This window comes from Typopeltis vanoorti, chromosome 18 (genome assembly GCF_054136105.1).
Source record: "Typopeltis vanoorti isolate ZY-2024b chromosome 18, IOZ_Tvanoo_1.0, whole genome shotgun sequence".
In the NCBI taxonomy this organism is placed as follows: domain Eukaryota; kingdom Metazoa; phylum Arthropoda; class Arachnida; order Uropygi; family Thelyphonidae; genus Typopeltis; species Typopeltis vanoorti.
In genome coordinates this window covers 63,205,734-63,233,667 of record NC_143566.1, presented here as the reverse complement: position 1 = coordinate 63,233,667, position 27,934 = coordinate 63,205,734, and the positions used below count along the sequence as shown (strand labels likewise).

At 36.7% G+C, this 27,934-nt stretch overlaps 1 protein-coding gene across 1 annotated transcript in view; it reads right to left on the bottom strand.

Annotated features, from left to right (window-relative positions):
* The window catches only part of LOC150096717 (kinesin-like protein KIF21A), a 753,433-nt gene that overhangs the window by 395,058 nt on the left and 330,441 nt on the right, over window positions 1-27,934 (bottom strand). Inside the window, exons 16-17 of the mRNA XM_090408696.1 lie at window positions 23,780-23,971; window positions 1,415-1,614 (exon numbers count right to left, since the gene is read on the bottom strand). Coding sequence (XP_090264822.1) covers window positions 1,415-1,614; window positions 23,780-23,971 — 392 coding nt within the window. The remainder of the gene's footprint in view (window positions 1-1,414; window positions 1,615-23,779; window positions 23,972-27,934) is intronic.

The following is a 27,934-nucleotide window of genomic DNA, read 5'->3' as shown; positions in this document are numbered from 1 at the left end:
CCTATTCGCTTAAAAGTCCTGCAACCTGATCTGAAAAACTCAGCAACAGCAACCAGATACATATTCTCCTGAAACTGAATGGAAGAATTGCTGGCTTACTTCAACAATAAAAAATGGACACCTTATGATGGACCCCACAACAGAGGCCCCTGATTGATGCAAACCCCCACTTGTATATCATGCCAGATCAGCTACCATGATATACAAGTGGGGCTTGTGTCAATCCCCAACATGTGACTGTGGTGCTGATCAACATACCGTCAATCATATTATCCAGGACTTAATTAATAGTGTTGATATTAATTAAGAAAATTACTATCAACACTTCTGATAATTCTAACTAACTTTGCATCATTACATTAGTATACAAGTATAACAATTCTTCACTCTTTGAGGATATCCCATCAACACAATCACTCTTTACTTTCTCTGCTATAATACACTTCACTCTTTTTCCTGACCATCCCCATTTCCCTAATCCTGACTCGGATTTTCATTTATATTCTTATCCCCACCATTTTGAACTGCATCACTCTGCTCTGCTATAATCACTTCCCAAACTTTGTACCCATCCTTCCACAACAAGAGAAAGATAATTCCTTAATAATACTAGAGTGAAGCAAGGACAGAACCAATTATAGATCAATCAATATCAGTGAAGTGGTCATTAAGGTGTCAGTGCCTAATTATGGTCTACAACCATAATATATACCACAGACAATTCTTAGTGGGTGATGCAAAGTTAGAAAGAGTAATAAGGGACATTTCTGATATAAACTCCTTGAGCAGATCTGAAATAACTGTTTTTTTAGCAAATGACAATGATTAAGAATTCAATATGGTGAAGTCATCAGACAGAAGCAAGGAGGGGTCATCCCAAAAAACTGTATAAGATTGTGGATAGGAATGTGAGATCCTAGTTGTTCTCATGGCATGTGCTGAGTGTTATGAGTTGAAACAGAAATATGATACTTTTTTTCCCATACTGTGTGAGCTTCAAGAGGCCCTACCTTGATACTCCTTAAAGGAGCCTGTATTATAATAATACTTCTACTACTAATAACAGATCTCTGTTCTGTTAGTCAGGTTATATTCAGATCATATAGCAAGGCTACTTGGTAGCTAGAAGATGTTTGGATATTATTAATATCCAAACATCCTGAGAGTTCCTTTTCAGAAATAATGATCATAGCTTTCTTTGTTAACTATGCAAACAAAAACTTGCATCATGGAACGAAAATGTTTTCATACTGAATGCAAGCAGTGCTTGTTATATGCTATAAGAGACTCTGCTTATATTTGCTAACCAGAAAATATTATGGCTGGCAGCACAAATTTTCATACAATATGATTACAATTTGATATTAAACAATATTACATAATCAAATCCTGAAGAGCATGCTTTTATTTTTACCTTTGTTCTCTTCATATCTGCAACTTCTTGTCTAAGTTGCTTCAGCTGTCTTTCATACTGAGCTTGGTTCTTCATCATATGAGAGTGCTCTTTCTTTGCTGCTTGCATTTTTTTCAATTCATTTTCTAACATACCCAGTTTCTTTTCAAAATCATCTCTCACCTTTCTAACTTTTTCTTCAGACTGATTTTCAGTATTCTCTATTAAGATTATATATTTCATTAATACACATTTGGAAATATTCTAATGTAAAATCTACTTTTTCACAAGATAAAATTTCTATAAAAGTATAATTTCAGTTAATTCACTTACCTGATATCTTCAGTACAGATGATTCTAAAAGTGAGTTAAATTACATTAATATATACATTTTATATTAAAGAAGAAAACAAAAATTAACAAGGAAGGAAATGATTGCAGATAATTACAAAAACAAACATCTCTCCTCCTCAAAGGGAGAAAGGAAAGATGCATTTCATAATAAATCTACAGTGAGACCATTCATAATCACAACGATTTAACCAAGGGATGCTGTCAGCAATGGAATTCTGTGTTACCTAAATTTTCCATTAATATATATATATATATATATATATATATATATATATTAGGCAGAGGCAGAGCTGACTACTACTGGGTGCGTCCCCAGGTGGCGGATTGGGGAACAGCCTTCAGATATGGAGGCTAGCTGCGATATAAGCAGAGCAATCTGGTGAATAAGCAGCCGTGGACCAACAGTGACTGAGCTATCAGGGCGTGGGGGAGCAGAAGTGGCAACTCTGTTTCACTAAAAACCTCACAAAGCCTAATGACAACTCGGTGACATGGCGAGTAGTGCCGCCATTAAATAAGCACCTGCTGGGGTCACCGCCCCTGACATTCGGAAGCAGCATTGTCAGTACTGACACAAAGTTGAAGTCAAATGATGGCAGAAAAGCTTGTGATCAGAGATTTGCAGATGGCAATATGATTATATTGTGTACGTCTGCAATACTGCAGAGCAGAAAGCAAACGGAGAAACTACTGCTCTACCTTATCTCCAGAACAACCACCATGGCGAGCAAACCCTTACAATTGGCCCCAAGTTCCCGGCGTCCCTTAAATGGGACAGGGGTACAAAGAATCTCCGGGCTCAAAATGGTGTCCACTTTTAAAATTGCAACTTGGAATGTCAGAACTCTGTATGAAGCTGGCAAATTAAGAAATGCCACAAGAGAAATGAAGAGGCTGGGCATCCGGATTTTGGGAATTTGCGAGATAAGATGGCCAGGATCTGGAAAGTGTCAACAAGATAATACGACAATGCATTACTCTGGGAATGATGAGAACAAACATCGACATGGTGTAGCTGTAATAGTAGATGAAGAAATCAATAAATCAGTAATAAATTGGATTCCATTTTCTGAAAGAATAATGCTGTTACAACTTAAGGGAAACCCCATTAACATAAATATCATCCAAGCTTATGCACCCACATCTGACAAAAGTGAAGAAGATGTTGAAGAGTTTTATGAACACCTAAAAGAGATTAAAAACCTAACAAAGAAACATGATATAAACATAGTGATGGGTGACTTCAATGCAAAAGTGGGAAGAGGGGGTGATGGAGAAATTGTTGGCAAACATGGCTTAGGCACCAGAAACGACAGAGGAGATCGCCTAGTCCAGTTCTGTCAGGAAGAAGATCTAACAATAGCAAATTAAATACCTGGTTTAAACTTCCACCCAGAAGACTGTACACTTGGAAATCGCCTCAAGATAACCAACATAACATTGTCAGAAATCAAATTGATTATATACTGATAAATAAAAGATTCCACAGTAGTATAAAGAGTGCAAAGACTTATCCTGGAGCAGATATCTCATCAGACCACAATCCCATAGTTGCAGAAGTAAGTCTTAGATTAAAATCAGCTAAAAAATCACAAAAGAAGAAAAAGAAAATTGATGTAGAAAAACTGAAAGACCCGAACATAAATAAAAGTGCCAAGACACAGCTTAACCTGCGATTACAACAGATTAACATAGAAGAAAATAAAAGTGTGGAATCTCTTTGGAATAGCTTAAACAATGCCATCGTAACAAGTATTGAAGAAGTAAGTTATGTGAATAATATAAAACAACAGGAATGGATGACAGATGAGATTCTTTCTCTTATTGATACAAGAAGAATGTACAAAAACAAAGACCTTGCCATGTATACAGAAACACATAACATCATCAAGAAAAAAATAAAAGAAGCCAAGGAAAATTGGATGAAAAATTTATGTACTGAAATTGAACTGCTTCAGAAGAAACATGATAATTTCAATCTGTATAAGAAAATCAACAAAATTTCTGGAAAATTGAGGAAAAAGCAAATAGTGTCTCTAAGAGACGAAAATGGAAAAATAGTTCTAGAAGAAGAGAATAAAGCACAGATTTGGATAAAATATGTAACAGAACTTTTCAATGATACTAGACAGAAGCCTATAAATATAAAAGATAACATTCAAGGACCAGCAATCATGAAATGCGAAATACAGAATGCTATAAGAACAAGTAAAACAGGAAAAGCCAGTGGACCAGATGGTGTGCTAACAGAATTTTTAAAATTAATAGAACCAGATAACATCAAACTTCTTGAAAAACTATTTAATAAAATATATGAAAGTGATGAATTTCCGTCAGATTGGCTCAAATCTACATTTATCACTGTCCCAAAGAAACCCAAAGTGAATTCCTGTGGTGACTTCCGACTTATTAGTCTAATGAGCCAAACATTAAAAATATTTTTGAAAGTAATTCAGAATCGTATTTATAGAAAAAGTGAAGAAACTCTAAGTGAAACACAATTCGGCTTTGGGAATGGTTTTGGTACTAGAGAGGCCCTTTTCTGTACCCAAATAATGATACAAAAATGCATAGAAAAACAGAAATCTGTCTTTATGTGTTTCATAGATTTTGAAAAAGCATTCGACAAAGTCAGACACACTAACTTAATAGAAGTCCTTCAACGAATAAGGCTAGACGAACAAGACATAAGACTAATAACAAATCTGTATTGGAATCAGTCAGCTACCGTTCAATTAGACAACATTACCACCAGTGATATTAACATCAAAAGAGGAGTGAGACAAGGATGTGTGCTCTCACCACTGCTGTTCAACATATATGCAGAGGTAATCTTTAAAAAAGCATTGGAAGAATGTTCAGAGGGAATCACAATAAATGGAAAGATTGTTAACAACCTTCAATATGCAGATGACACCATGCTAATTGCAGATAATATTATGGATCTCCAAAAACTCATGACAGAGTATACATAGAAAGCCAAAGAATGGGAATAAATATAAACATCAACAAGACAAAATACATGATCATCAGCAAACATCCAGCCTCATCAATGAAACTGACACTCAATGGGAAAAATATTCATCAAGTGTCAAGATATAAATATCTTGGTTGCTGGCTTAATGAACAGTGGGATCCAGAAATAGATATAAAGACAAGGATTGAAGTTGCACGGCAGTCCTTCATGAAAATGAGAACACTATTCTGCAATAAAGACCTAAACATGGAAGTCAGATGCCGAATGCTGAAATGCTACGTGTGGTCTATTCTGCTCTATGGAGTTGAAACATGGACATTGAAGGCGACAACCATCAAGAAAATCGAAGCCTTTGAGATGTGGCTATACAGAAGAATGCTAAAGATATCATGGACAGAAAAAATTACCAATGAAGATGTCTTAAAATCCATTGGCAAAGCTAAACATCTTGTACGAATAATCAAGAAACGAAAAACATCATATCTTGGCCACATCATGAGAAACAGCAAATACCAACTTCTACAAACTATTTTGATAGGAAGAATTGGTGGCAAAGGAACTAGAGGAAGAAAAAGAATATCATGGTTTGACAACATCAAGACGTGGACAGGAAAGAGCAGTGCACAACTGCGCAGATTAGCACAAGAGAGCAGTTTGTTCGCCAAGATGGTCGCTGACCTTCGATAGAAGATAGCACAATAAGAAGAAGTGTGTATGTGTGTGTATATATATATATATATATATATATATATATCTCAACCACGCACACATAAGAGATCACAAAAACTTATAACACAGCAGAAACGTGTGTGGGCAAGTGATAAATGAATAAGCAGTCTACTAATAAGTTTCTTCAATAGATGGGATGGGGGTTGTATTCATTGGAAAAAACAGCATGAAGTAATGTCATCAAGTCTAAAGGTGGATATGGTTTGTGAGGGGGTCTACCATAGAATTCAAATGGTGGCATCCATACTGGCAATCACCAATTAAGTGATAGGGCTTCAAATAGTGAAAAAGCTGGTTGCTGATGACCTTCATCACTTTCTTCCTTTTTAGAAACATGTCAGATAAAGATTTGTTTCCTTCTGTGCTGTTTGGCAGATACCAGACAAGTAGGTAGCTTAATTAGCTGATACAGGATGAGTGTTGATTCTGAAATATACGTTTTTTTGCATAACTGGAGAGAAAAACCATCTGGACCAAGGGACTTATTAGTATCAAGGCTATCGAGTGCTTTTCTTATGTTCTTCTGATGAAAGATAAGAAGAGGCATGCTGTGGTTAGTTCATAGAATAGTAGTGGGAGGTTTGTTTTAGTCATCTAAACCAGTGCTTCCCAAACTTTTGGATGTCAGGGCCCCATTAGGAAACATTAAAATATTTCACGCCCCCTCCCCTCGAAAAAAAATCTTAATATAGAGATATATTATTATAATATTTATTGTTTAAATTAAGGGGATATTAAATCCCACATTGTTTTAAAACCGAATAAGAAACTCAAAGATTGGAATCAGAGAGTTTCATGCCGAATATAGTATAATAAACTATAAAAGTATCTTCGATTACTAGCGTGAGCTAATGCAAGTAGTCCTGGTACGTAGTACAAACCCGGGCAACTCGCAGCAAAGGTGGTAAAGTTCTGATCGCTATTCTTGGTATTTTCCATAATGTAAAAACACATTTCCTAGGAAATGTATGCTATTATTACATTATGGTGGGAGGTCACTACCCAGACCGGTTTCAGCCTTTATTGAGGCTTCATCAATGAGTAGCTAGACCAAATTAATACCAAAGGGTATAGCGAAAAGAACTTATATACTCTGCTATACAAGTTGTCAAAAAGGTGTCCCATTAAGTAACTTAAATATAAAGAGCCAATAGGCTTCATTTCGGTGATATAAACATTATTTAAATTAAGGGAATATTAAATCCCACATAATTTAAATAATGTTTACATTGCCAAAACGAAGCCTATTGACTCTTTATATTTAAGTTAATATTTATTGTATTTATATTCAATACAAAACATACACAGCGAATATTGCAAAAATCAAATGCAAATATTACATTTTTAGCATCTTACATACACATTTGACATGGTATATTATCTCATATTTTTATATAGATAGATATATTGTTATTGTATGTTTGCAGTACAAGCACATAAAACGTAAAATGATTAGTAATAAAGAAAGAATTAAAAACATAAAAGAGTGTTTAATAACAATTTAATATGATGGATGTGCTTCAATACTGCTACACAAAAAGTCAATATCAGGTGAAATATTTGAAACTGCAATTCTTAGATTTTTGCTTCGAAATGAAACTTATATGAATAAGCATATATTTACTAATATTCATTAAGCGCTGAAATACGCAGGAAGCAAAATCTGAGAACCCAGCACCAATGTGTGCGATTTTTTTTTTCATTAAAATATAAAAAATAACAAAAAAAGAAATAATAAATAATAAAAATTAAATACATTTCTTTTAAGATAAAAAAAATCTACTTAATCTTAAAACATTTTCAATTTGTCTTCATTATTTCACAGCCCCACTCAACAAAACCTACAGCTCCCAAGGGGGGGGGGGGGGCACGGCTCACAGTTTGGGAAGCACTGATCTCTAAACAACAGCTGGAGGAAAAGACTGATGCAAAGAGGTCTGCCTAAGGTTTAGATGTCAGAGCAACAAAAGTTAGAGCAAAATAATAATAATAATAAAAACATTTCAAATCTTTTATAAATATTACCATGTGAGATCTTACTAAATAATAAGTATAGGATGTAATATTTGGGCAATAACAATCAAGGAAAAGAAGGGGTAGTAACTTGGAACTTGCCTATCAAAACTGATGCAAACCACATATACATATGATGGTACAATATTACTATTATTACGGGCAACTCCAGGGAGTCATTGGACTCATCGAGGGAGGCCCCAAATCATATTCATCACAACTATTTGACATTCATACAGTATCTATCATACCTCGCCTTAAACTCATTCACTGTCACAGCATCCACCACAGACTCAGGGAGCGCATTCCACTCATTCACTACTCTAAAAGTAAAGAACCCAGCTCTAACACCTTTACTAACCACACTTTTGCCCAGTTTCCATGGATGTCCCCTAGTCCTCCCACAACCAGCCCTGTTCTCAAAAATATCTTCTGAATTAATTTTATAGAAACCCTTCAGTAATTTGAATGTCTCAATCATATCTCCCCTCCTCCGCCTATCAACCAATTTTTGCAACCCACAAATCCTCAACCTGTTCTCATACGGTTCATTCCACAGACCTGCTATCATCTTGGTCACTTGCCTCTGGATCCTCTCCACCTCCTCCCCATCAAGAAGAACCTAGGTGACCAAATCTGAGCACAGTAGTCTAGATGGGGTCTTATCAAGGCTCGATACAGAGGAACAATACAATATGGTGATATTTCAGGTCATCTGTGACATAGATCCTAGCTGATTCATCAGGGCACTTTTCATCAGTGAAAAGTCAGCTAGTGCAACAAATACCAACCCAACATCTAGAAGGAGAATAAGAAATCCCAACATCAGAACTGAAAATAGGAAACATTAAGAATGTATTAATGGAAAGGAATCAAACCTGCAGAAGAATGAAACGTACCATGTAGAAATAATCAGCATTACTGAGACAAAGAAGACAAAAAACAGACAAGATCTTACTAAACAAATATAGGATGTTACATTCAGGCAATAATGACAAGAAAAGGAAGGAGTAATGATAGCATTCAACACCAAACATGAAGATAAACTTCTTGATTGGAAAGCACTTTAAAGTAGTTATGTGGGCAAATTTGAAAATGGGGAAATGAACAGTGAAACTTATTGATGCCTACAGTCCCACAGAAGTGAAGGAATTTTTCAAGTCATTAGAGCAGGCAGCTGACATAAAGAAAATTAAAAAAGTGGCTCTTGTTGAAGTTTCATTTCCTACTCTAAACAGCAGAGTAGGAAATGAAATCCAACAGGGATATTAGGAAAGGAATGGAATTCAAATTTGGAGAAAATTTAGAGAAAAGGGCCAAAACTAATAACAACAGTAAGTATCTGCTGAATTTCTGCTCAGGATATGGACTAGTCAGTAGTAACATATGTCCCAACATAAAGATGTGTACAATTTCACATGGAGAGAAGCCACAAGAAACAAAAAAAAAAAAGTCTCATTGATCACGTTATTGTTGAGTGTACAGAGGATTTGAAACTGGAAGTGATATCACCTGGTTCAAATTAGGACAAAAATGAAAAAAATGGACATGTTAAAAAAGCATCACATTTCACGATAATTTAATTCTCTAGTAACCAGTATGGCTACGGCCCTTGGTTACACATAAATACATGAAATAACTTACTTTATCACTAAAACCAGTAACTTATTATAAACTATGAAAACTATTCAAAATTTATTTTACTCTACTTGTAGTTTTCTTATGAAAACTTTTTATTAACTATAACAAAATAAATAGCGAAAAATAAGTGTAAGTATACCAACTGAAAATGATAGTAATACTTGAATTGTATTGTATAATATTGTACATTGAATTGTACAACTTGAAATGCATAATATAAATATCTTGTATACGTGTTGGGAATGATAATAATAAAATAAAAAAGAAAAAAAAAAACAGTATGTAAGCAAGTTTTAAAAAGAATTAAAGTTGAACTGCTTTTACAAGTAAACTGAAGAAAGAAGAAAAATTAAACAGTTTGAAAATAAGAAACAAACCTTGGGGTCTCAGTGGTAAACTTTAAAGAAATCATTCACCGATTCAGCTAGGATGGCATGTGGTGAAGTCTGCAAAGATAGTAAAATAAGACAATGCCGAAAACAAGATATTAAACAGCCTTGTATCCTATTGCACTATAATTGTGCCAACTGTGGTGATTTCCAGAATTTTTCTGCTGCTCTTCCATGGTCAGATTATTGATTACCTGTATGTATCCAAGCCCAAGTTCTCAAAAAAAATGTGCCTCTGCTGTACATGATAAAAATGCAGCTTATGTTCAATGGCTTAAATTAAAAACTCCAGCTTCTCATCCAGCCTATACAATAACTAGAAACATGTGTAAAAGTTATTGATTCCAAAGCAGATTCATAAGAATGAGACACAATAAACTCACCTCCTGTTCAACTGGCAGTCAAGCTTTGTAGTCTGTTACTAAGGCTCTTGGGCATAACTTCTGTCCTTTTTTGCCACCTCTTGCATCCTGATGGCACTATGGTAACCTCACCCAACGAAAAAGGCGAGCGTCTTGGAATCAGTTTTTTCCTGCAACTCCTGCCTGGACAACCAAAGCAAATCATCTCTAGTATTTCCACAAACTGCTCACTGCATGCCTTCTCTGAACTTCTGCCAACAGAACATCAGAAAAACCCTCATTAATCTTGATATTAATAAGGCTCCTGGTCCAGATGGTATTCCTCCAGTTGTGTTCAAGACTTGTGCTCTAGATTTAACACCCATCTTGTATCATCTATATAAACTTTCATATTCTACTGACATCTACCCAACAGCAAGTGATTTGAACACTGGCCTCTTCACCATCCTGAAATGTGGTGAAGACAACTTAGCAAATTTCAATGCCAAAAATACTCAAGCCTGCCTTATTAACTGCAAGAAAAATCCGATCTCATCCCCTCTCATTTTTGATAATGTTCCATTTTTCCTTTCAAAATCAACTTTCTCTTCTTAGGTTGACTGTCACATCCAGTTTATCCTGACAAATATATTACTCACATAGCTTCCTTAGCCTCTAAAAAGCTTGGTGTTCTTATCCATTCTAAACATTACTTCTCTTCCTCTCAACTCTTAAATAAGTCTCAGATCTGTCCAACTTTAGAGCATTGTTTCCATATTTGGCGTGGACAACCAAAGACCTAAGAATTCTTGATGATATTCAGAAGAGGACAATCTGTTTAACAGATAACCCTTCCCTCACAGGCTCCCTTTAGTCACTTTATCATAAGCACTCTGTTTGAACTGTCTTTTCTATAAAGTACGTTCATGGGCATTGCTCCTCTGAATTGGTTGCTACCGTTCTTCCACTTTCTTTAACCATAGAAGAACTAGAATGCCACTAGCAAACACTTATACACTGTCCAGCTTTAAACACACTGAACTAACTTCTCATCAGCTTCATTCATTCCAACCACCATTCTATGGAACAATCTTCGCCGTATTTTATCCTGAGTATAACCTCCCCACTCTTTAAGAAACATATGAATAGACTACATTTATCTCCTTAATCACTTGCCCACACATGACATTGTAGTGTTATACTAAGTGTGGCTATTAAATAACAAGACAAGGTGTGCTTTGAATTGTGTACTCATAGCAGTGGGATGTGCTTGCGTCATGAATGACCTTGAAGGTTCTAGAAGCAGGTGAAATAAGCAATATTTGTTGTCGCTTGTAGTTAGTCTGTAGGCAGTTATTAAAGAAACGTGTGAAGTCGCTTTGCTGGAATAATTTCTACCATTAAACTCAAGCAGCGCATTAATCTCAAATTCCTTATGAAATTGAAGAAATTGCCGACGAGTGTTTGAAACTGTTGCAGGAGGTGTACGGTGATAATGTAATGTCATGTACGCAAATGTTTGAATGGCACAAATGCTTTGCTGAAGGTCAAGAAAATATTGAAGATGATGAATGACCGGGTCGCCTTGTCACGACAGGAACCAAACAAAACGTTGCAAAAATTAATGAAATTGTTTGCAACGATCGCCGATTAAGCAATCAGATGATAGCAGACATGGTGCACATTGATAAGGAGACTGTACGACAAATTTTGCATGAGCAATTGAACAGGTCTGCTCTAAAATGGTTCCCAAAAACTTGTGGCAGGGGCAGAAAGACATCCGAAAACAAATTTGCACTGACATCATGGAATGGCTGACAGCAGAGCCGGACTTGCAGGACAAGATTATCACATGTGAAGAGACATGGATTTTTCAGTACAATCCAGAAACAAAAGACAATCGATGCACTGGAAAACTCCCACATCACTGAGAATGAAAAAAAGCAAGAATGCGCAGGTCAAAGCTGAAGGCAATGCTGATCATTTTTTGTTTATTTATATCAATGGCATGGTAATGATTGAATGGGTACCAGAGGGTCAGACAGTTAGCCAACATTATTACCTTGAGGTTTTGGCCAAGCTGAGAGAATGAGTGAGGAAGAAGAGACCCGATCTGTGGAAGAACAACGCTTGGATTCTCCATCAGGACAATGCTCCAGCCCACAGCAAACTGTCTGTAAAGCAGTATCTGGCTGATAAGAAGATTCCAGTGTTGGACCATTCACCTTACTCGCCAGACTAACCTCCATGTGACTTTTACCCAGTGGTGAGCTATAAGGGGCTCGCGCAAGCCCTTTGTTAAATTTTTCTCAAATTTGTGAGCCCCTTGTTCGTGTTGTTTAATAACCTTGTAGAACTAGAAAATACCACCATGGAATGTATACATGCTACTATAATTGCTACTTTAAATTCATATGGATTTTCTGATAACTATATAAGAAATCATTTCATTGCATTTTGTTCTGATGGAGCTAATGTAATGTTAGGAAACAAATCAGGTGTTGCAATCAAACTTCTACAAAAATTTCTCAACGTTGTGATTTGGCATTGCACTCATCGCTTACTCTTAGCATTAGATGATTCGATAAAACACATTAAAGAAATAAATCATTTTGAAATATTTATGCATAAATTATATGCTTTTTATCATAAATCATCAAAAAATCAACGAGAATTAAATACAATTGCAAAAGACCTTGGTATCGAAATTTTAAAGATCGGCCGTGTGTTTGGACCACAATGGGCAGCTTGCAGTTTACGAACAGCTCTTGCTTTGTGGAGAAATTACCCAGCTTTATGCAAGCATTTTGCATCGAAACTTCTTAAACCGACTTCTCAATTTGGAATTTTTAAAAGATTTAGCATTAATGATTGATATCCTACAGGAATTATCATATCTGTCAGAAGCTCAACAAAGCCACAATATAAGTATTATAAGGGCTAAGTTAGGCTTTTTTTTTTTTTTTTTTTTTGCTCGATGATGTTAAAATTTCCATAGCTCATCACTGTTTTTACCTTTTTCCAAAGTTGAACACCGCATTGAACGGCACCCATTTTCAGTCAGTGGATGAGGTAAAGGAGAAAACGGCAGTGCTACTGAAGCAGATAACACCTGATGACTTGCAGCACTGCTTCCAATAATGGAAAATTCGTATGCAACAGTGTATAGATAGAGGAGGGGAGTATGTTGAAGGGGATAACAATTAAGTTGCACAATTGTAATAATAAACCGCATTTTTGCAACCAGTCTCATTATTTAATAGCCACACCTAGTAGGTCTTGTGATCTTTCATGTATAGGATATAGAAAATATATATCAGGAAGGTGGCAAAGTGTTCTGGAGGCTATGGAGGTATGAAGTGCTGTAAAAGGAATCAAAGATGATAAAAGTGACATGAAAACTAAACATAAGGATATTCCTAGATGTCTGGAGTAATTACTCTGAAAGACTTAAATGAAACAAGCAATGACAGAACAGTAACATAAAATGAAGACAGCTTTCAGTATTGAGACCGCATGTTTTTAGATAAAAAAACAAGTTTAATAAAGCTAAACAAATATAACCCTACAAGTGTTGTAAGTCACCAGATTTACAATGTTAGAGGTATTAGCAAAAGTTGTACAAAAAAGATAGAAATAATTAATTAAAATATTAGATGTTATCAGAACTTATAATTGGTACATATAAGAAACATTAAAAATGTTAAATGGATTACTGTATAAGTTGGGACAATACTAGTTGCTGTTATGTTCTGTAGCATGCGATTCTCATGCACTAGATCCACAGTAGTTGCATTTTTAATGAAAACAGACCAAACATGACATAGGATTAAGCTTTGATTTTTGTTATATTGTGTGGAGATCCAAAGCATTTGAGAGGCTTTGTTCAACTTTCTTGTGAAATGATTATGATCAATGTAAGGCATCTCTCTTTGATGTCAAACTACTTGATGGCCTGATATAATTGCGAGTTGCAAAACCTGATTTATGCTAACTAGCAAAAGAATTGGATAAGTGCCAGATCGACATAATAGGCATGACTGAAGAAGACAAAAGCAGCCGCAAACATTCTAAGTGACAAAAACAAAATGTTACATTCAGGCAATAATCAGTGAAAGGAGGGGGAGTAGCTATGATATCCAACACTCAATACGAGGATAATCTTCTTGAATGGCAGGCAATATCAAGTAGAGTGATCTGTGTGGACAAATATCAGAATGGGAATTTGGACAATGAGACTTATTTGTGTTTATGGTCCCAGAGAAGATTCTACCAAGGAAGAAATGGGGGAATTTTTTGAAGCATTACAGGAGGCAGCTGGCAGAATGAAAAAAGAAAAGTCGGTCCTCATTGGAGATCTAAACAGCAAAGTAGATTGCCTGACATATGTGATTATCTGAGGAAATACTAGTGGTGATGGTCGGCGTTGGTGTAGTTACAGTTAGTTGAAGTTGGTGGATTGAAATTGGTTGAGATGGGGAGTTGTGGACTGGGTGCCCTCTCTTGCTGAGTCTTTGGACTTCCTGGAGGTGTCATAATAATAATAATAATATAGAAATGTTTCGGTAAAATTTGTAGAAAAGTGCAAATCTAATAATAATGGCAAATGCCCACTGGATTTCTGTTTAGGACATGGATTAGTTATTACTAACACCATGTTCCAACATAAAAATGTGCACAAATTCACATGGAGAGAATTTGCAAGAAATAAGAAAAGTCTCATTAACTATGCTATAGTTGATAATGATATTTTTGCACTGGTTAATTACACAAGAGGATTTGAAATAGGAAGTGATCACTATTTAGTTTTGAGCAGGATAATATTGAAAAAAGAGCATGTAAGAAAGTTTTAAAATGAATCAAAGTTGAGCAGCTTTCAGAGGTGAACTTAAACTCAAATACACAAATATCATTGAAGAAAAAATGAAAGAATTTGAAAACAAGAACCAAACCTTGGAGATTCAGTGGCAAAGCCTGAAGAAAACATTGATTCAGCCAGAGAGACATGTGGTGAAGTTGTAAGGATAGAAAAATCAGAACTCCATGGTGGACACAGGAAGTTAAAGAGGCAGAGATGGAAAAGAAGAAAGCTATCAAAAGTTACTCGCAAATAAGTCAACTTGTGCTCTTAGAGAATACAGAGAAAAATGTAAGAAACCAAAGCACTGCATAAAACTAGCTAAACAAAAGTCGTTGGAAGACTTTGGTAAAAGCATAGAAAATAAATATCAGGGAAGTAGAAAAATATTCTGGAGGCTATCGAAAAAAAGCTTAGAAATAGAGGAAAAATTGCTGTAAAAGAAATAAGAGACGATAAAAGTAACATGAAAATAGAAGATAATGATAATCTAGATGTCTGGAGTAATTACTTTGAAAAACTGCTAAATGAAACAAGCAGTGTCAGCATGATGGTAGAAAACTCCCAACAGGAATGCAGTCAGGAATACATATCCATAGTTGAATTAGAAAAAGTCACCAAAAACCTGAAACGTGTAAAGGTAAGTTGGGATAGAGGAAATCTGGCCAGAAATGCTAATTGTAAAACTAAAATCTTTCGTAAAAAAAAATTGTAAACTGAAATCTTTTTAGTTTTACAGTGGCTGCATTGCATAATTCAGGAGGTCTAGTCAGAGGGTCAAATTTGAAAGGATTGGAGCAAAGCTATCATATTACCCATCCCTAAAAAGGGAAATAAAACTGAATGTGAGAATTACAGAAGTATTTCCCTCCTGTGCATTTCTGGTAAGATTTATGCAAGTATACTTGAGAAACAGCTAAGAAAAATTGTGGTTGGAAGCTTCATGAAGAACAAGCTGGATTAAGGCCAAATAGAGGTTGTCAGGATCAGATTTTCACTTCAAGCCAAATAGTTGAGAAATCTTGGGAATAAAACAATGATTTGTATTTCAGTTTTGTTGATCTGGAAAAGGCATGACAAGGTGCCAAGAGGAAAGTTCTTCAAAATGCAACAGTTATATGGTGTAAATGGTAGATTATATCAAGCAATACATACCTCTACTTAAGCTGTAAGTCAGCAGTTAGAATTGAGGTACAGGAAAGGAAGATGGTTTGAAGTAAAATCAAGTGTGCAACAAGGATGCACATTACCTCCACTGTTATTCATTATCTACATGGATCACATGATGAAGGAAAGTGGTATTAAATCTGATATCAAAAGTGGTAATGTTAATCTTAGCTCTTTACTTTATGCAGATGATGTTATACTTCTGAATAAATCCAGTACAAGTCTGCAAGATTCTCTGACTAAACTGAATAACTGTTGTAATGATTTCAACATATAGAACAAGTAAAACATTTCAGCTATTTAGGCACAAATTTTAGTGAAGATGGCGAATTAAATATGGAAATAGACTTAGTAAAATTGGTATGGTAGGAAGTCAACTGAATAAATTAATTTGGAATAAGAGTGAAATTAGTCAAAACAGTGTTCAAACCAATTTTAACTTATGGATTCGAAAGCTGGGCTAGAAATAAAACACTTGATCAAAGACTAGAGACCTCTAGTCTTTGATCAAGTGTCTCAGAACTCTGATATAAGAGTTCTGAGAATTGTTAGCATTCAGGAATGTATTAGTAGAGGTAATCTCAGATGGTATGGTCACTTCAGCAGAATGGGAGAGGAAAGATTAGCAATTAGCAATGCAGATATGGATGGAATCCCTCCCCCGCGAATATGTAAATTGCAGGGGGGGGGGGATTCCTAATGCAAAGCTAATGCAGTGTAGTACTCAACACTAAACATGGAAATAATTTTCTGGAATGGCAGGCAATATCAATCAAGTAGAGTGATGGCAAACATCGAAATTGGAAATTGATAATGAGTCATACATGCCTATGGTCACACAGAAGAAAATAATTACAAGTTTAATAGTTCCAATATTTTGTCTCTATCACAGAGTCATTTTCGTGAATACAATATAAACATTGTAATAACATATAAAAACAGAGAAACAATAAGTAGAAGATGTTAGACTATAAGCCTGAAGGCAACTTTCAAACTTTCAGAGATAGTTAAATGAAAGAACAGTGATAGAAAAATTCAAGAATACAGGAGTACATATCAGCACTTGAGGTAGAAAAAAGCCATCAAAAACCAGAAATGTAGAAAAAGAGATTGAGAACATATTTAACTAGAAATGTACAACTATGGGATAACAGTTAATGGTGGCTGCACTGCACATTTCAGTTGCATCTTGCACTTATTAATATTAAAACTACAACTCCACTCTGCGCAAGTCAAAAGTCTATTCAAATCTTCCTGAAGGGATTAACATCAGCAGTGCTACTTATAATTCTCTCCAACTTTAACTCATCTTTAGTTGTTTGCTGATGATGCAAACAGCAGGGGTCCAAGAACAGAATCCTGTGACATGCCACTGGTTACCCTCATTTTTTGAGACACTACTCCATCATACAGAACTTGCTGTTATCATTCAGAGACCAATTTCCAATCCATCTAACCAATATACTATCTATTCCCATCCTCTGCAGCTTGTACACCAACTTACATGGTAATCTATGATTCTCAATTATCTAACACATTTTTCCGTATCATAAAATGCAAGTAAATTGCTAAAACAGGACCCTTTACAAATCCATAATGACCATCAAAGAATGCTATGTCCATCAACCAATCCTGTATTCTATTCCTAACAAATCTTTCCAACACTTTAACTACAACCGCAGTTAAAGAGACTGGTCTTTACCTGGAGACTTCTGTCCTAGAACCATGCTTGTGGAGTGGTACTATTTTGCCTTATTTCCACTGCAAGACTTTCATTAAATAACCAGGTCAAAGGTATAGCCAACTGTGGTCCACATTCCTGAAGAATACGTGTCATCCATTCCTATAGCCTTATTAACATCTAACCCAATCAAAACCTGATACCTATGATTCTTTCACTTTGTCCGCACGGTTAGCCTAGTGGCTTTGCGCTTTGCAACCATATGCCTGGGGAAGGAGTATCCTAGGTTCGATTCTCGTCGACAACGTGAGAAGCTTAAGGATCTTCCTCAGCCATAGCCAAGTTAGCTGGTCTTGGGCATGGACAGCAGGGTTTTCCCCACCAGTTTATCTGGGGTTTTTCATCCTGCAAGCAGGCAAACCGGACTCATGAACACACACAGCCTACAGTCATAGAAATACAGCAAGAAAGGCAATGGGAAACCATCTTGCATCATTATCTCCCTAGTAATCAGCTGCAACCCTCTCAAAGAGAGGAAGCTACAGGATCAAATCAGATCTTTCACTTCCAATTCTCCTAATACTAGCCTCCCTTCTATATATTGCACTGCATCATTTACACCAGTATGGTATATGCCGATAAAGTGCTTGTTCAATTCTTCTTCTTCTGCAGCTTGTCCCACTAAAGTAGGGTTGCTGTTTGTAGTGAGTCTCCTTCACAACATCCTGGGCTGCAGCCACATCCAAGTTCTTCATCCTCAATTCCTCCTCCATCTCTTCTTTGGCTGGCTGCATTTCCACCTCCCCTGAACATCCATCTGCATGACCTTTCTTCACACATACTCGTCCTCCCTCCTTATCACATGACCAAACCATCTCAACCTTGCCTCCTCCTGTATCTTTGCTCCTAAGTTCGTAACTTTCACCGTTCCCTTACACAGTCATTTCTCAGACAATCCTTTCTGGTCACACTGCACATCCAAGCATTCTCATCTCCGCTAGCTCCATCCTGCTGATGTTATTTTTCCTCAGGGCCACAGTTTCCATAGCATACATCATAGTTAGTCTCACTACTATCCTGTAGATTTTTCCTTTTAGACTGATCGGCACCCCTTATCACATAGCACTCCAGCCATCTCTCTCCAGTTCCTCTATCCTGCTTGTATCCTGCATACCACTTCTTTCTCAGCCTCGCCATCCTCTTTCATTGTTGAACCTAAGTATCTAAAGTCACTGACCTTCCTGATGACATTTCCTTCCAGCTCCATATGTCTCCTGGCTGCCATCCACATTGCAACACATATACTCTGTCTTACTTCTGCTCAGTATCATACCTCTCTCTCTCTCTCTCTCTCTCTCTTCCAGTACTTTCCAGTTTAGCTGACACTTTCTCTAGATTGTGCAACACAACATGATGTCATCTGCATACAACATAGTCCAAGGTGTGTCTTCGCTCACCTCCTCCATCACAATATTAAACAGGAACGGACTTAATGCTGACCCTTGATGCAGGTCAACTGTCACTGGAAAACTTTCTAACTTGTTCAATAATTTCACTATATTCTTTGCAACTGTTATTCTGCTGCCATGACTATCCACGAGTGTCAACTACCATAATTATTCTTTCTCTTGTTTTCCATATAGTGGAAAAATTACCTTGAGTTAACCTTGGCCTGACCCACCAATCTTCTCTCATACTGCACCTTTTCTTTCTTTACCATGCTTGTCACCTTTCTAGCCTGCACTTTATACTCTAATGTACACAAAGATAGTTTGATGCAAAATTAGGGTAAGAAATGCTGAACAGCATATCCTGTTATTCATTATCCATATGGATCACAGAATGAAGAATGTAGCATTGAACCTGATATCAAAATTGGAGGTATTGTTATTCTCACTTCATTACTTTATGCAGATGACCTTATTCTTCTTCTGCAGCTTCTCCCACTTAAGTGGGGTCATTGTTGATGATGAGTCTCCTCCACATCCTCCTGTCTTGGGCTGTCACCACATCCAAGTTCTTCATCTTCAAGTCCTCTTCTACCAGCTCCCTCCATCTCTTTTTGGCCGCCCACGCTTCCTCCTTCCTTGCACATCCATCTGCATGTCCCTTCTTCCCACATATTCATCCTCCCTCCTCATCACAAGACCAAACCATCTCAACCTTGCCTCCTGTATCTTCGCTCCTAAGTTCGTAACTTTCACTGTTCCCCTCACATAGTCATTTCTCAGACGATCCTTTCTGGTCACACTGCACATCCACCTAAGCATTCTCATCTCTGCTACTTCCATCCTGCTGATGTTATTTTTCCTCAGGGATAGTTTCTATAGCATACACCATAGCTGGCCTCTCTACTGTCCTATAGATTTTGCTTTTCAGATTGATCCGCACCCTCTTATCGCATAACACTCCAGCCATCTCCCTCCAGTTCCTCCAACCCGCTTGTATCCTGCATCCCACTTCCTTCTCAGCTCCTCCATCTTCTTCCACTGTTGAACCTAAGTATCTAAAGTCCCTCACCTTCCTGATGACATTTCCTTCCAGCTCAAGGTCTCTCCTGGCTGCTGCCCACTGTGCAACACATATACTCTGTTTTACTTCTGCTCAGTCTCATACCTCTCTCTTCCAGTACTTTTCTCCATCTTTCCAGTTTAGTTCCTGCTTCTTCTCTTGAATCTGCACGCAGTAAGATGTCATCTGCATACAACATTGTCCAAGGCACATCTTCTCTCACCTGCTCCATCACCACCTTCATCACAATGTTAAACAGAAACAGACTTAATGCTGAACCTTGATGCAAGCCAACTGTTACGTGAAAACTTTCTGTATGTCCCAGACAGGTCAGAATACTTGTCTTCACATTTCTGTACATCTCCCGCACCAACCTGACATATTTCTCCGGAACCTTCTTCTCCCTCAGACACCTCCAGAATTCTTGCCTTGGCACTCTATCATATGCTTTCTCCAGATCAATAAATGCCAGATGTAGCTCCTGTTGTTACTCTCGAAACTTTTCCATCATCTGCCATAACCCAAAGATAGCATCTGTTGTTGATCTACCAGGCATGAAGACAAATTGTTCCTTTGCAATCTCCACCTCCTTCCTCAATCTTCCATCAAGAACCCTTTCAAGGATTTTCATTGTGTGGGACATCAACTTTATTCCTCTGTAATTTTTACAGTCTTGTGCATCTCCTTTACCCTTGTAGATGGGGACAAGAGTACTCTCCCTCAATTCCTCGGGTATATTTTCCTGTTTGCAAACTTTCATGAACAGGTCCCACAGCAGGTCAATTCCCTCCTCCCCCAGTGCCTTCCATGCCTCCACTGGAATCCTGTTGGGGGCCAACCGATTTTCCATTCCTCATCCTCTTCATGGCCTCCGTCACTTCCACTCTACTGATGTTCTGCACCATCCCCTCAGAAGGCTTCCCATCTTCTCTGTGAGTCCTTGCATTTTCCTCATTCAAAAGTCCCACAAAGTATATTCTCCATCTGCTTCTTATGTCCACATCCCTCCAAAATACTCTTCCTTCAGCGTCTCTGTCTTTGATTTGCTTCACATGTAAGATGTCCTTAGCTGCTTTATTTTTAAATTTCGCTAGTTGGTAAATTTTTCTCTGTCCTTCCTTTGTTTCTAATTGATCATACAGATCTTGATATGCCATGGCCTTCGCCTGTGCCACAACTCTCTTGGCTTCTTGCTTTCTCTCTCTGTACACCTCTCTGTCCTCTTCCACTCTTGACTCATCCCACTTCTGCTTTGCCTTCCTCTTAGCTGTCACTGTCACTTGTACATTATTATTCCACCACCAACTCTTCTTCTGCTCTCTAACTTTCCAGATGTCTCACCAAGCACCTCGATTGCACAGCTCAGGATTACTTTTGAATTATGTTTCCACCAATCTTGTACACTTTCCAGTCCATCCGAAATCCTCTCCCTAAAACAATTCCTCACACTCTCTCCTTTTAAGCCAAACCACTTAATTGTCTTCATCCCATGGCTTCCAGAGGTTCTTATCTTCGATCTTATTTTACAGTCTGCACACAGCAGTCAGTGTTGCTGTGCCACTTGATCCGTTGGAATTACTTTACAATTTGTCAACCTTAAGATGTTTTCTTCTAGTCAAATGTAGTCAATTTGTGAACTGTTGTTACCACTCCTAAATGTTATCAAATGTTCTTCCCTCTTGTAGAAAAATGAGTTAACAATTGCCAGATCAAATGCTATTGCAAAGTCCACAACCCTCTCTCCTTCCTGGTTCTTCATTCCCACTCCGTGGCCACCATGCACCCTTTCGCAGTCTCTATTCTGTCTCCCTATGTGTCCGTTCAAGTCTCCTCCGACAATCACCATCTCGTTTCCTTCCAGTTCCCTCATTTCTTCATCTAACACGTTCCAGAACTCATCTTTCTCCTCTGCTGTACAGCCAACTTGTGGGACATATACACATAATACGACCACCAGCTCTTCTCCAAGACCCAATTTCATTTGCATGATCCTGTCGTTCCTTCTACCTACTTCCAGTACTTCGCCCTTCATTCTGCCACACACCACAATTCCTACACCATTTCTTCCCTCGTTATTCGCTCCAGATTTTGTTATTCTCACTTCATTATTTTATGCAGATGATCTTATTCTTCTTCTACAGCTTCTCCCACTTAAGTGGGGTCACTGTTGATGATGAGTCTCCTCCACATCCTGATATCAAAATTGGAGTATTGTTTTTCTCACTTCATTACTTTATGCAATGACCTTATTTCTTATATAAATCCAATACCTCATATATATAATACTTTCCTAGTGCTGTCAATACTCCATTAAACCTCCAACATGATGGAATCGAATAGCTGTCTGCAGGATTCCTTAACTAAGCTAAAAAACTCTACTGTAACTAATCTGGCATGAACATCAGCAATAAACATGGAAAGCATGAATGGAAAAGCTATAGAACAAGTAAAATATTTCAGCTATTTAGACAAAAATTTTAGTGAAATATCCAATTAAATACAGAAACAATAAAATGGGAAAATGTAAGTAAATTTATTCAGTTAGAAATTACTAAAAAACTATATTAGCAGTTATACTAGGCAGTATTCCAACTAAATATGATTTAAGGGATATGAGAGTTGGTAAGAAAGAATAAAAATTGATGAGAAACTAGAGACCAAGAATCTTACGACCTGCACTTTATTCTCTTACTAACATGATTAATACACTTAAATTCCATATCAGCCAAAATACCTAAATCTTTGCATTTATCATTTTTTTCTAAAACCTATCCATTTAACATTATCTTATCACTGAATTCAATATCCTTCCATCTGTTCACATTAAATTATAAATCTTACTTCAACAATCTTCTTCAGTATTTTAAGATCATCTTGTAAGAAATTAGATCATCAGACAATTGACTTCTCTGCCCAATTTTAGATTGACAGCAAAGAGAAATTTTACTCTTAATATGGGAGATTAAATCATTTATGAATATATTAAACATAGGTACTAATGTTGATCCCTGTGGTATGGTACCCCACGCAATATGTTAGCACCTTGAGAAGACTCTCCTCTAAACAGTATCATCTATCTATTCAACTAATTTCTTACCCATCTAACTAGGTGATCTTGAATATCTATTTCATACACTTCAATCAGTAGACTCTTATATAGAATGTTATCAAAGGTTTTGCTAAAATCCAAATCATTTACATCATAGCCATTACCCTGATGTATTTCTCTTGTGGCTCATAAAAACTAAGCTGATTTGTCATAATTAATCTCTCCTTAATGAAACCATGCTGCCATTCTCAATAAGTGATCCCTGTGACAAATATCCTAAATATAATTCCAATTTAAATTTTCCATTACTTTGTCTATGACAGTAAGAAGACTCACTACAAAGAATGAAACACTTATGAATTGGAATAAACCTTGCAAACTTCCAGTCAGAAGGAACTATTCCCAATCACAGTAATTCACTTTGTGTAATTCTTTGTTGTGTAGGGGTTTTTAAGTCTAAAAAATGAATAATGACTAAAAACATGATGCCATATATTTTGTCCAATGCTTTCAGTTATTTTTATGAAGTGATAAGATAAAAATTTCAAAATTACAAAAACATATAGGACAATCCTGGATGTATGTAAATATTATAGTGCTTATACATATCAGGTTTTTTTTTTTTTTAAGTGTTCCCTCATTAAAAATAATACAATATTTACAAAAGCAAACTCACTGCTAAGATTAGAAAGAACTCTGTCTCTTTCTTTTTCTGTGTCCTTAATTTTATTTTTTAACTGGATTAGTTTTTCTTCATAATGCTGTCTCATGGTCTGCAACCTACGCTGACTCAATTCAAGCTGTTCGATTAACCTCTGCTTAATGGAGATTTCACACGTCAATTCTGCTAAATTTTCACTATAATCCTCTGAAAATTCAAAGAAGACATAATTCATATAATTTAAGCAAAAAACTAGCACCATTTTAACTGCAATTAACATTACTTCTAAAATTACTGTGATTTGAGAAAACTAGATCTGTTTTTATTATGCATAAAATTGTTTATAGTTATAAAAAAAAAAGTACATAGTCAAATATACATGGTACTATTGGTTTACAGGTTTCGCTATTGTCCACTGAGTTGATTAGAAATAATATTAATGAAATAAAATAAGAGATAATACCATTTCTCAACTAATGCTTTCGTCGGATAAGTACAAATACAATTAAAACTCCTAAAAATCCATCTGCCTCTCTATCTTTTTAAATAATCATATCAATTTTTTTTTTTATTTCTATAAACTCTCATTTGTACTTTAACCACTTAGATCTAAACCTGTTGAAATACATAACTAGCACAAATTCCAAAAACTCAGTTTAGTGAGTTTATTATTATTATTATTCAGGCCTCCATGGAGTCAAAAGACTCATTGCGGGAGGTCCTTCCTAAGAAACACAAAGTCTATCAAGACTCATCGTGGGAGGTCCCTTACAGGAAACACAAAGTCTATCATACCACTCCTTAAACTCATTGACCATTCTCGCACTCACCACTCTATCAGACAATGCATTCCATGGTTCAACCACCCTCCATGCAAAGAAACCACCCCTCACCCTCTTGCTCACAGTTTCCTTTCGTAACTTCCAGGGATGGCCCCTTGTCATCACTCCTTCCCGCTGTTCAGCCAAACAAAAGAACTCCTTAATGTCAACCCTGTAACCACCTCTCAACAGTTTAAAAGTCAATTGTATTACCTCTTCTTCTATCCACCAAATTCTGCAGTCCACATTCCCATGGTCTAACAATAAAATTCCAACTTGAATACACATTCAACAAATTTAAACTTTTTTTTTTTCTTTTGAAGTGAAATTAATTTATAATGCATTAGAAATTAACAAATTCTAATGCATTATAAATTGCGAATCATTTTGTGTTACAGTAAAAAATGCTGAGGGCTATAATTGTTTAGTTGCAAATTCATGCAACCAAACAATTACAGCCCTTAGCTTTTTTAATATAGATGTTTTCATAGATTTTAAAGTATTTTATCACCAATTAGTAATAAGGACAAACATTTTAAACTATCTATATTTGTTAGTTACAGGATATGTAATGGTAATCTGAAAACAAATGACAGTATAGTTTAAACCAAGTTTGCCCTACATAAAGGAATACTGTAACACAAACTAAAACTGGGGAAAAAAAAACTATGATCAAGTATGGTGTGTGTGTGCGTGCGAGATTACAATTTTAGTAGTGCATACAGTTAAAAGTGTAAAAACATTACTGAATGTTACAAATTTCTAACATGCACTACAGTCTTATGTCACACGTCACTGTTAATAAAAGTGTCAGTATGCTATATTGTTGCATACATCCCAAAAATGCACTGGATAAAACTATCTGGAAATGAGCTAACACCATGGCTCAAAGTTTAATGTCTACATCCCTCAAAGGAAAGATAAGAAATTCTATGGTATTAGGCATAAACAGGTAATAGATGAGTAATCAAATGGTGTAAAACCACCATTTTGCTTACTGAATTCTTGAGGAGAGGATGAAAACTTTTCTATTCTAGGGTAAGACTCTTTACTTCTTCACCATGCAACACAAATGATGTAATCAGAGTTATTTCTCATTAAAATTACATAAAAGTAACTGTCCATATAGATCTATGGTGGATTCTACAGACAGTCCCATGTATAAGTGGCCACTAGAGGGCTATGTGGTATGTCATGTTTGTGGATAGCTCCTGAACAGATAAGTGATATTTTGAGTAAAAATTGATGAATTTGCATAGTATTTACATAGTATTGTTTACTTTTAGTATTTTAGCGAGTCTGGGTGATTTTTGTGTTTTTTGAGTATTTTAATAGTACATTGATAGATACGATTATCTGTGAACATAGCTCCCATAAAGAGGAATATAAAGATGGTGTCCAGATCGCCATATTTGTCTAAAAGAAGGAAAAGTTTTTGGCCATGGTTGGCACTTCCAGACCACAGGTTATTGGTATTAGAATCATGGCTGATTGTAGATGATATAGCTAGTAGGATTGAATGTGATGGGGATAGTGTGTTCAGGAATGACCAGGAGAATAAAATGGAGGGAGGAGTATTGTTGATGATAGCTGATGAGCTACAGCCAAGGAGAATAGAAGTTGAATTGCAGGATAGAGAAAAGAGCACGTTTGAAGCCATTTAGTGTGAGATTGTGGCTAGCAGAACTAAATATACAACTGGATGCTGCTATAGACCAGGTGATGGAAAAGATGGTGATGACAGTATGCACAAGCAAATAGAAGAAATGAGTGGAAGGAGGGTAATTATTATGGGAGATTTCAACTATGGTCGCATTGATTGGAGTGAGGAGAGGACACACGGGAGGAAGGAATTGGATTTTATGCGGTTATTAAGGGATAACTATCTGCGACAGCATGTAATGTAAAATACTAGAGGTCAGAGAGTGCTTGACCTAGTAATTACATCTGAGGATTGGCTGTAACAAATATGACCACATTGCCACCAATCGGTGAGAGTGATCATAGGGTCTCGACTTGGGAAGTGGCTAAAGGTTTAGAATTTTCAATTAAGACAGGGTACATGTGGAATTATCAGGCTGGAAAGTATGACATGCTTAGGAGTTTGATTAGTTCAGTGCCATGGCAGGTACAACTGCAAGGACTAGAAGTCGATAGTGCATGGGAGGTAGTTAAGAAGTGTTTGCATGAAGCAATGGCTGACTGTATACCTAGAGTCCGAATAACAAATCAACTAGGGATTAAATGGATGAATAACACCATTAAGCTTGAGTTGCAAAAAAAGAAACAACTATGGAGGGAATTTAAGGAGAAAGGTGACTGGCAGGCACATAAACAGTATAAAGCGCAGGCCAGAAGGATAACAAGTGTGGTAAGAAAAGCAAAAAAGGATTATGAAAGAAAATTAGCCATGCAGGCTAAAGAGAATCCTAAACAGTTTTTTCGATATGTTGCAAGTAAAAGGAAAAATGTACATGGCAGAATGATTTTAAAGAATGCCGATGGTAGGGAGGTAACTGAATCAGTTGATATAGTTGAGTTACTGAGTGAGCACTTTGCAAGAATATATCATCCAGGTGGTGACATTGCAGAAACGAATGTACCAGTAGATTATATGGGAATTATGGTGAATGAAGTGGAGGTGAGTAGTCTATTGCATAACCTCAATGTCAATAGATCTGTGGGATTGGATGGTATACCAGCTCGTGTTGTACGACAAGCAGCTAAAGAATTGTCAGTACCCTTGACCATTTTGTTTAATTTGAGTCTCGGGTCTGGGTTAGTCCCGAGGGGGTGGAAAGAGGGGAAAATAGTTCCACTGCATAAAGGTGGTTCCAAGACTGCTGTTGTAAATTACCGACCGATTAGCATATCAGGAATCATTGTCAAGGTCTTAGAGAAATTAGTCAAGAAAAGAATACAGGATTGGATAGATGAAAATGGGATATTGTATGGGGGACAACATGGTTTTGTGAAGGGCAGATCATGCCTCAGTAACTTGCTCACGTTTTATAACACAGTGACGGCTGAACTGGATAGGGGTAATGGGTTTACAGTAATACTACTGGACCTTGCCAAGGCTTTTGATAGGATACCACATAGAACCCTAATCAGTAAACTGGAACAGATGGGGATAGATATAGGGTTGGTGAGATGGATAGGAGTGTGGTTGAAGAAGAGATACCAGAGAGTTGTTTATTCAGGAGTGGAGTCTAAAAGATGGGTTGTGACTAGTGGAGTGCCACAGGGTTCTGTTCTTGGACCACTGCTTTTCAATTTGTTCATCAATGATATAGGAAAGGATTTGAGAGGAAGTGTTCACTTGTTTGCTGATGATGCAAAGTTGGGT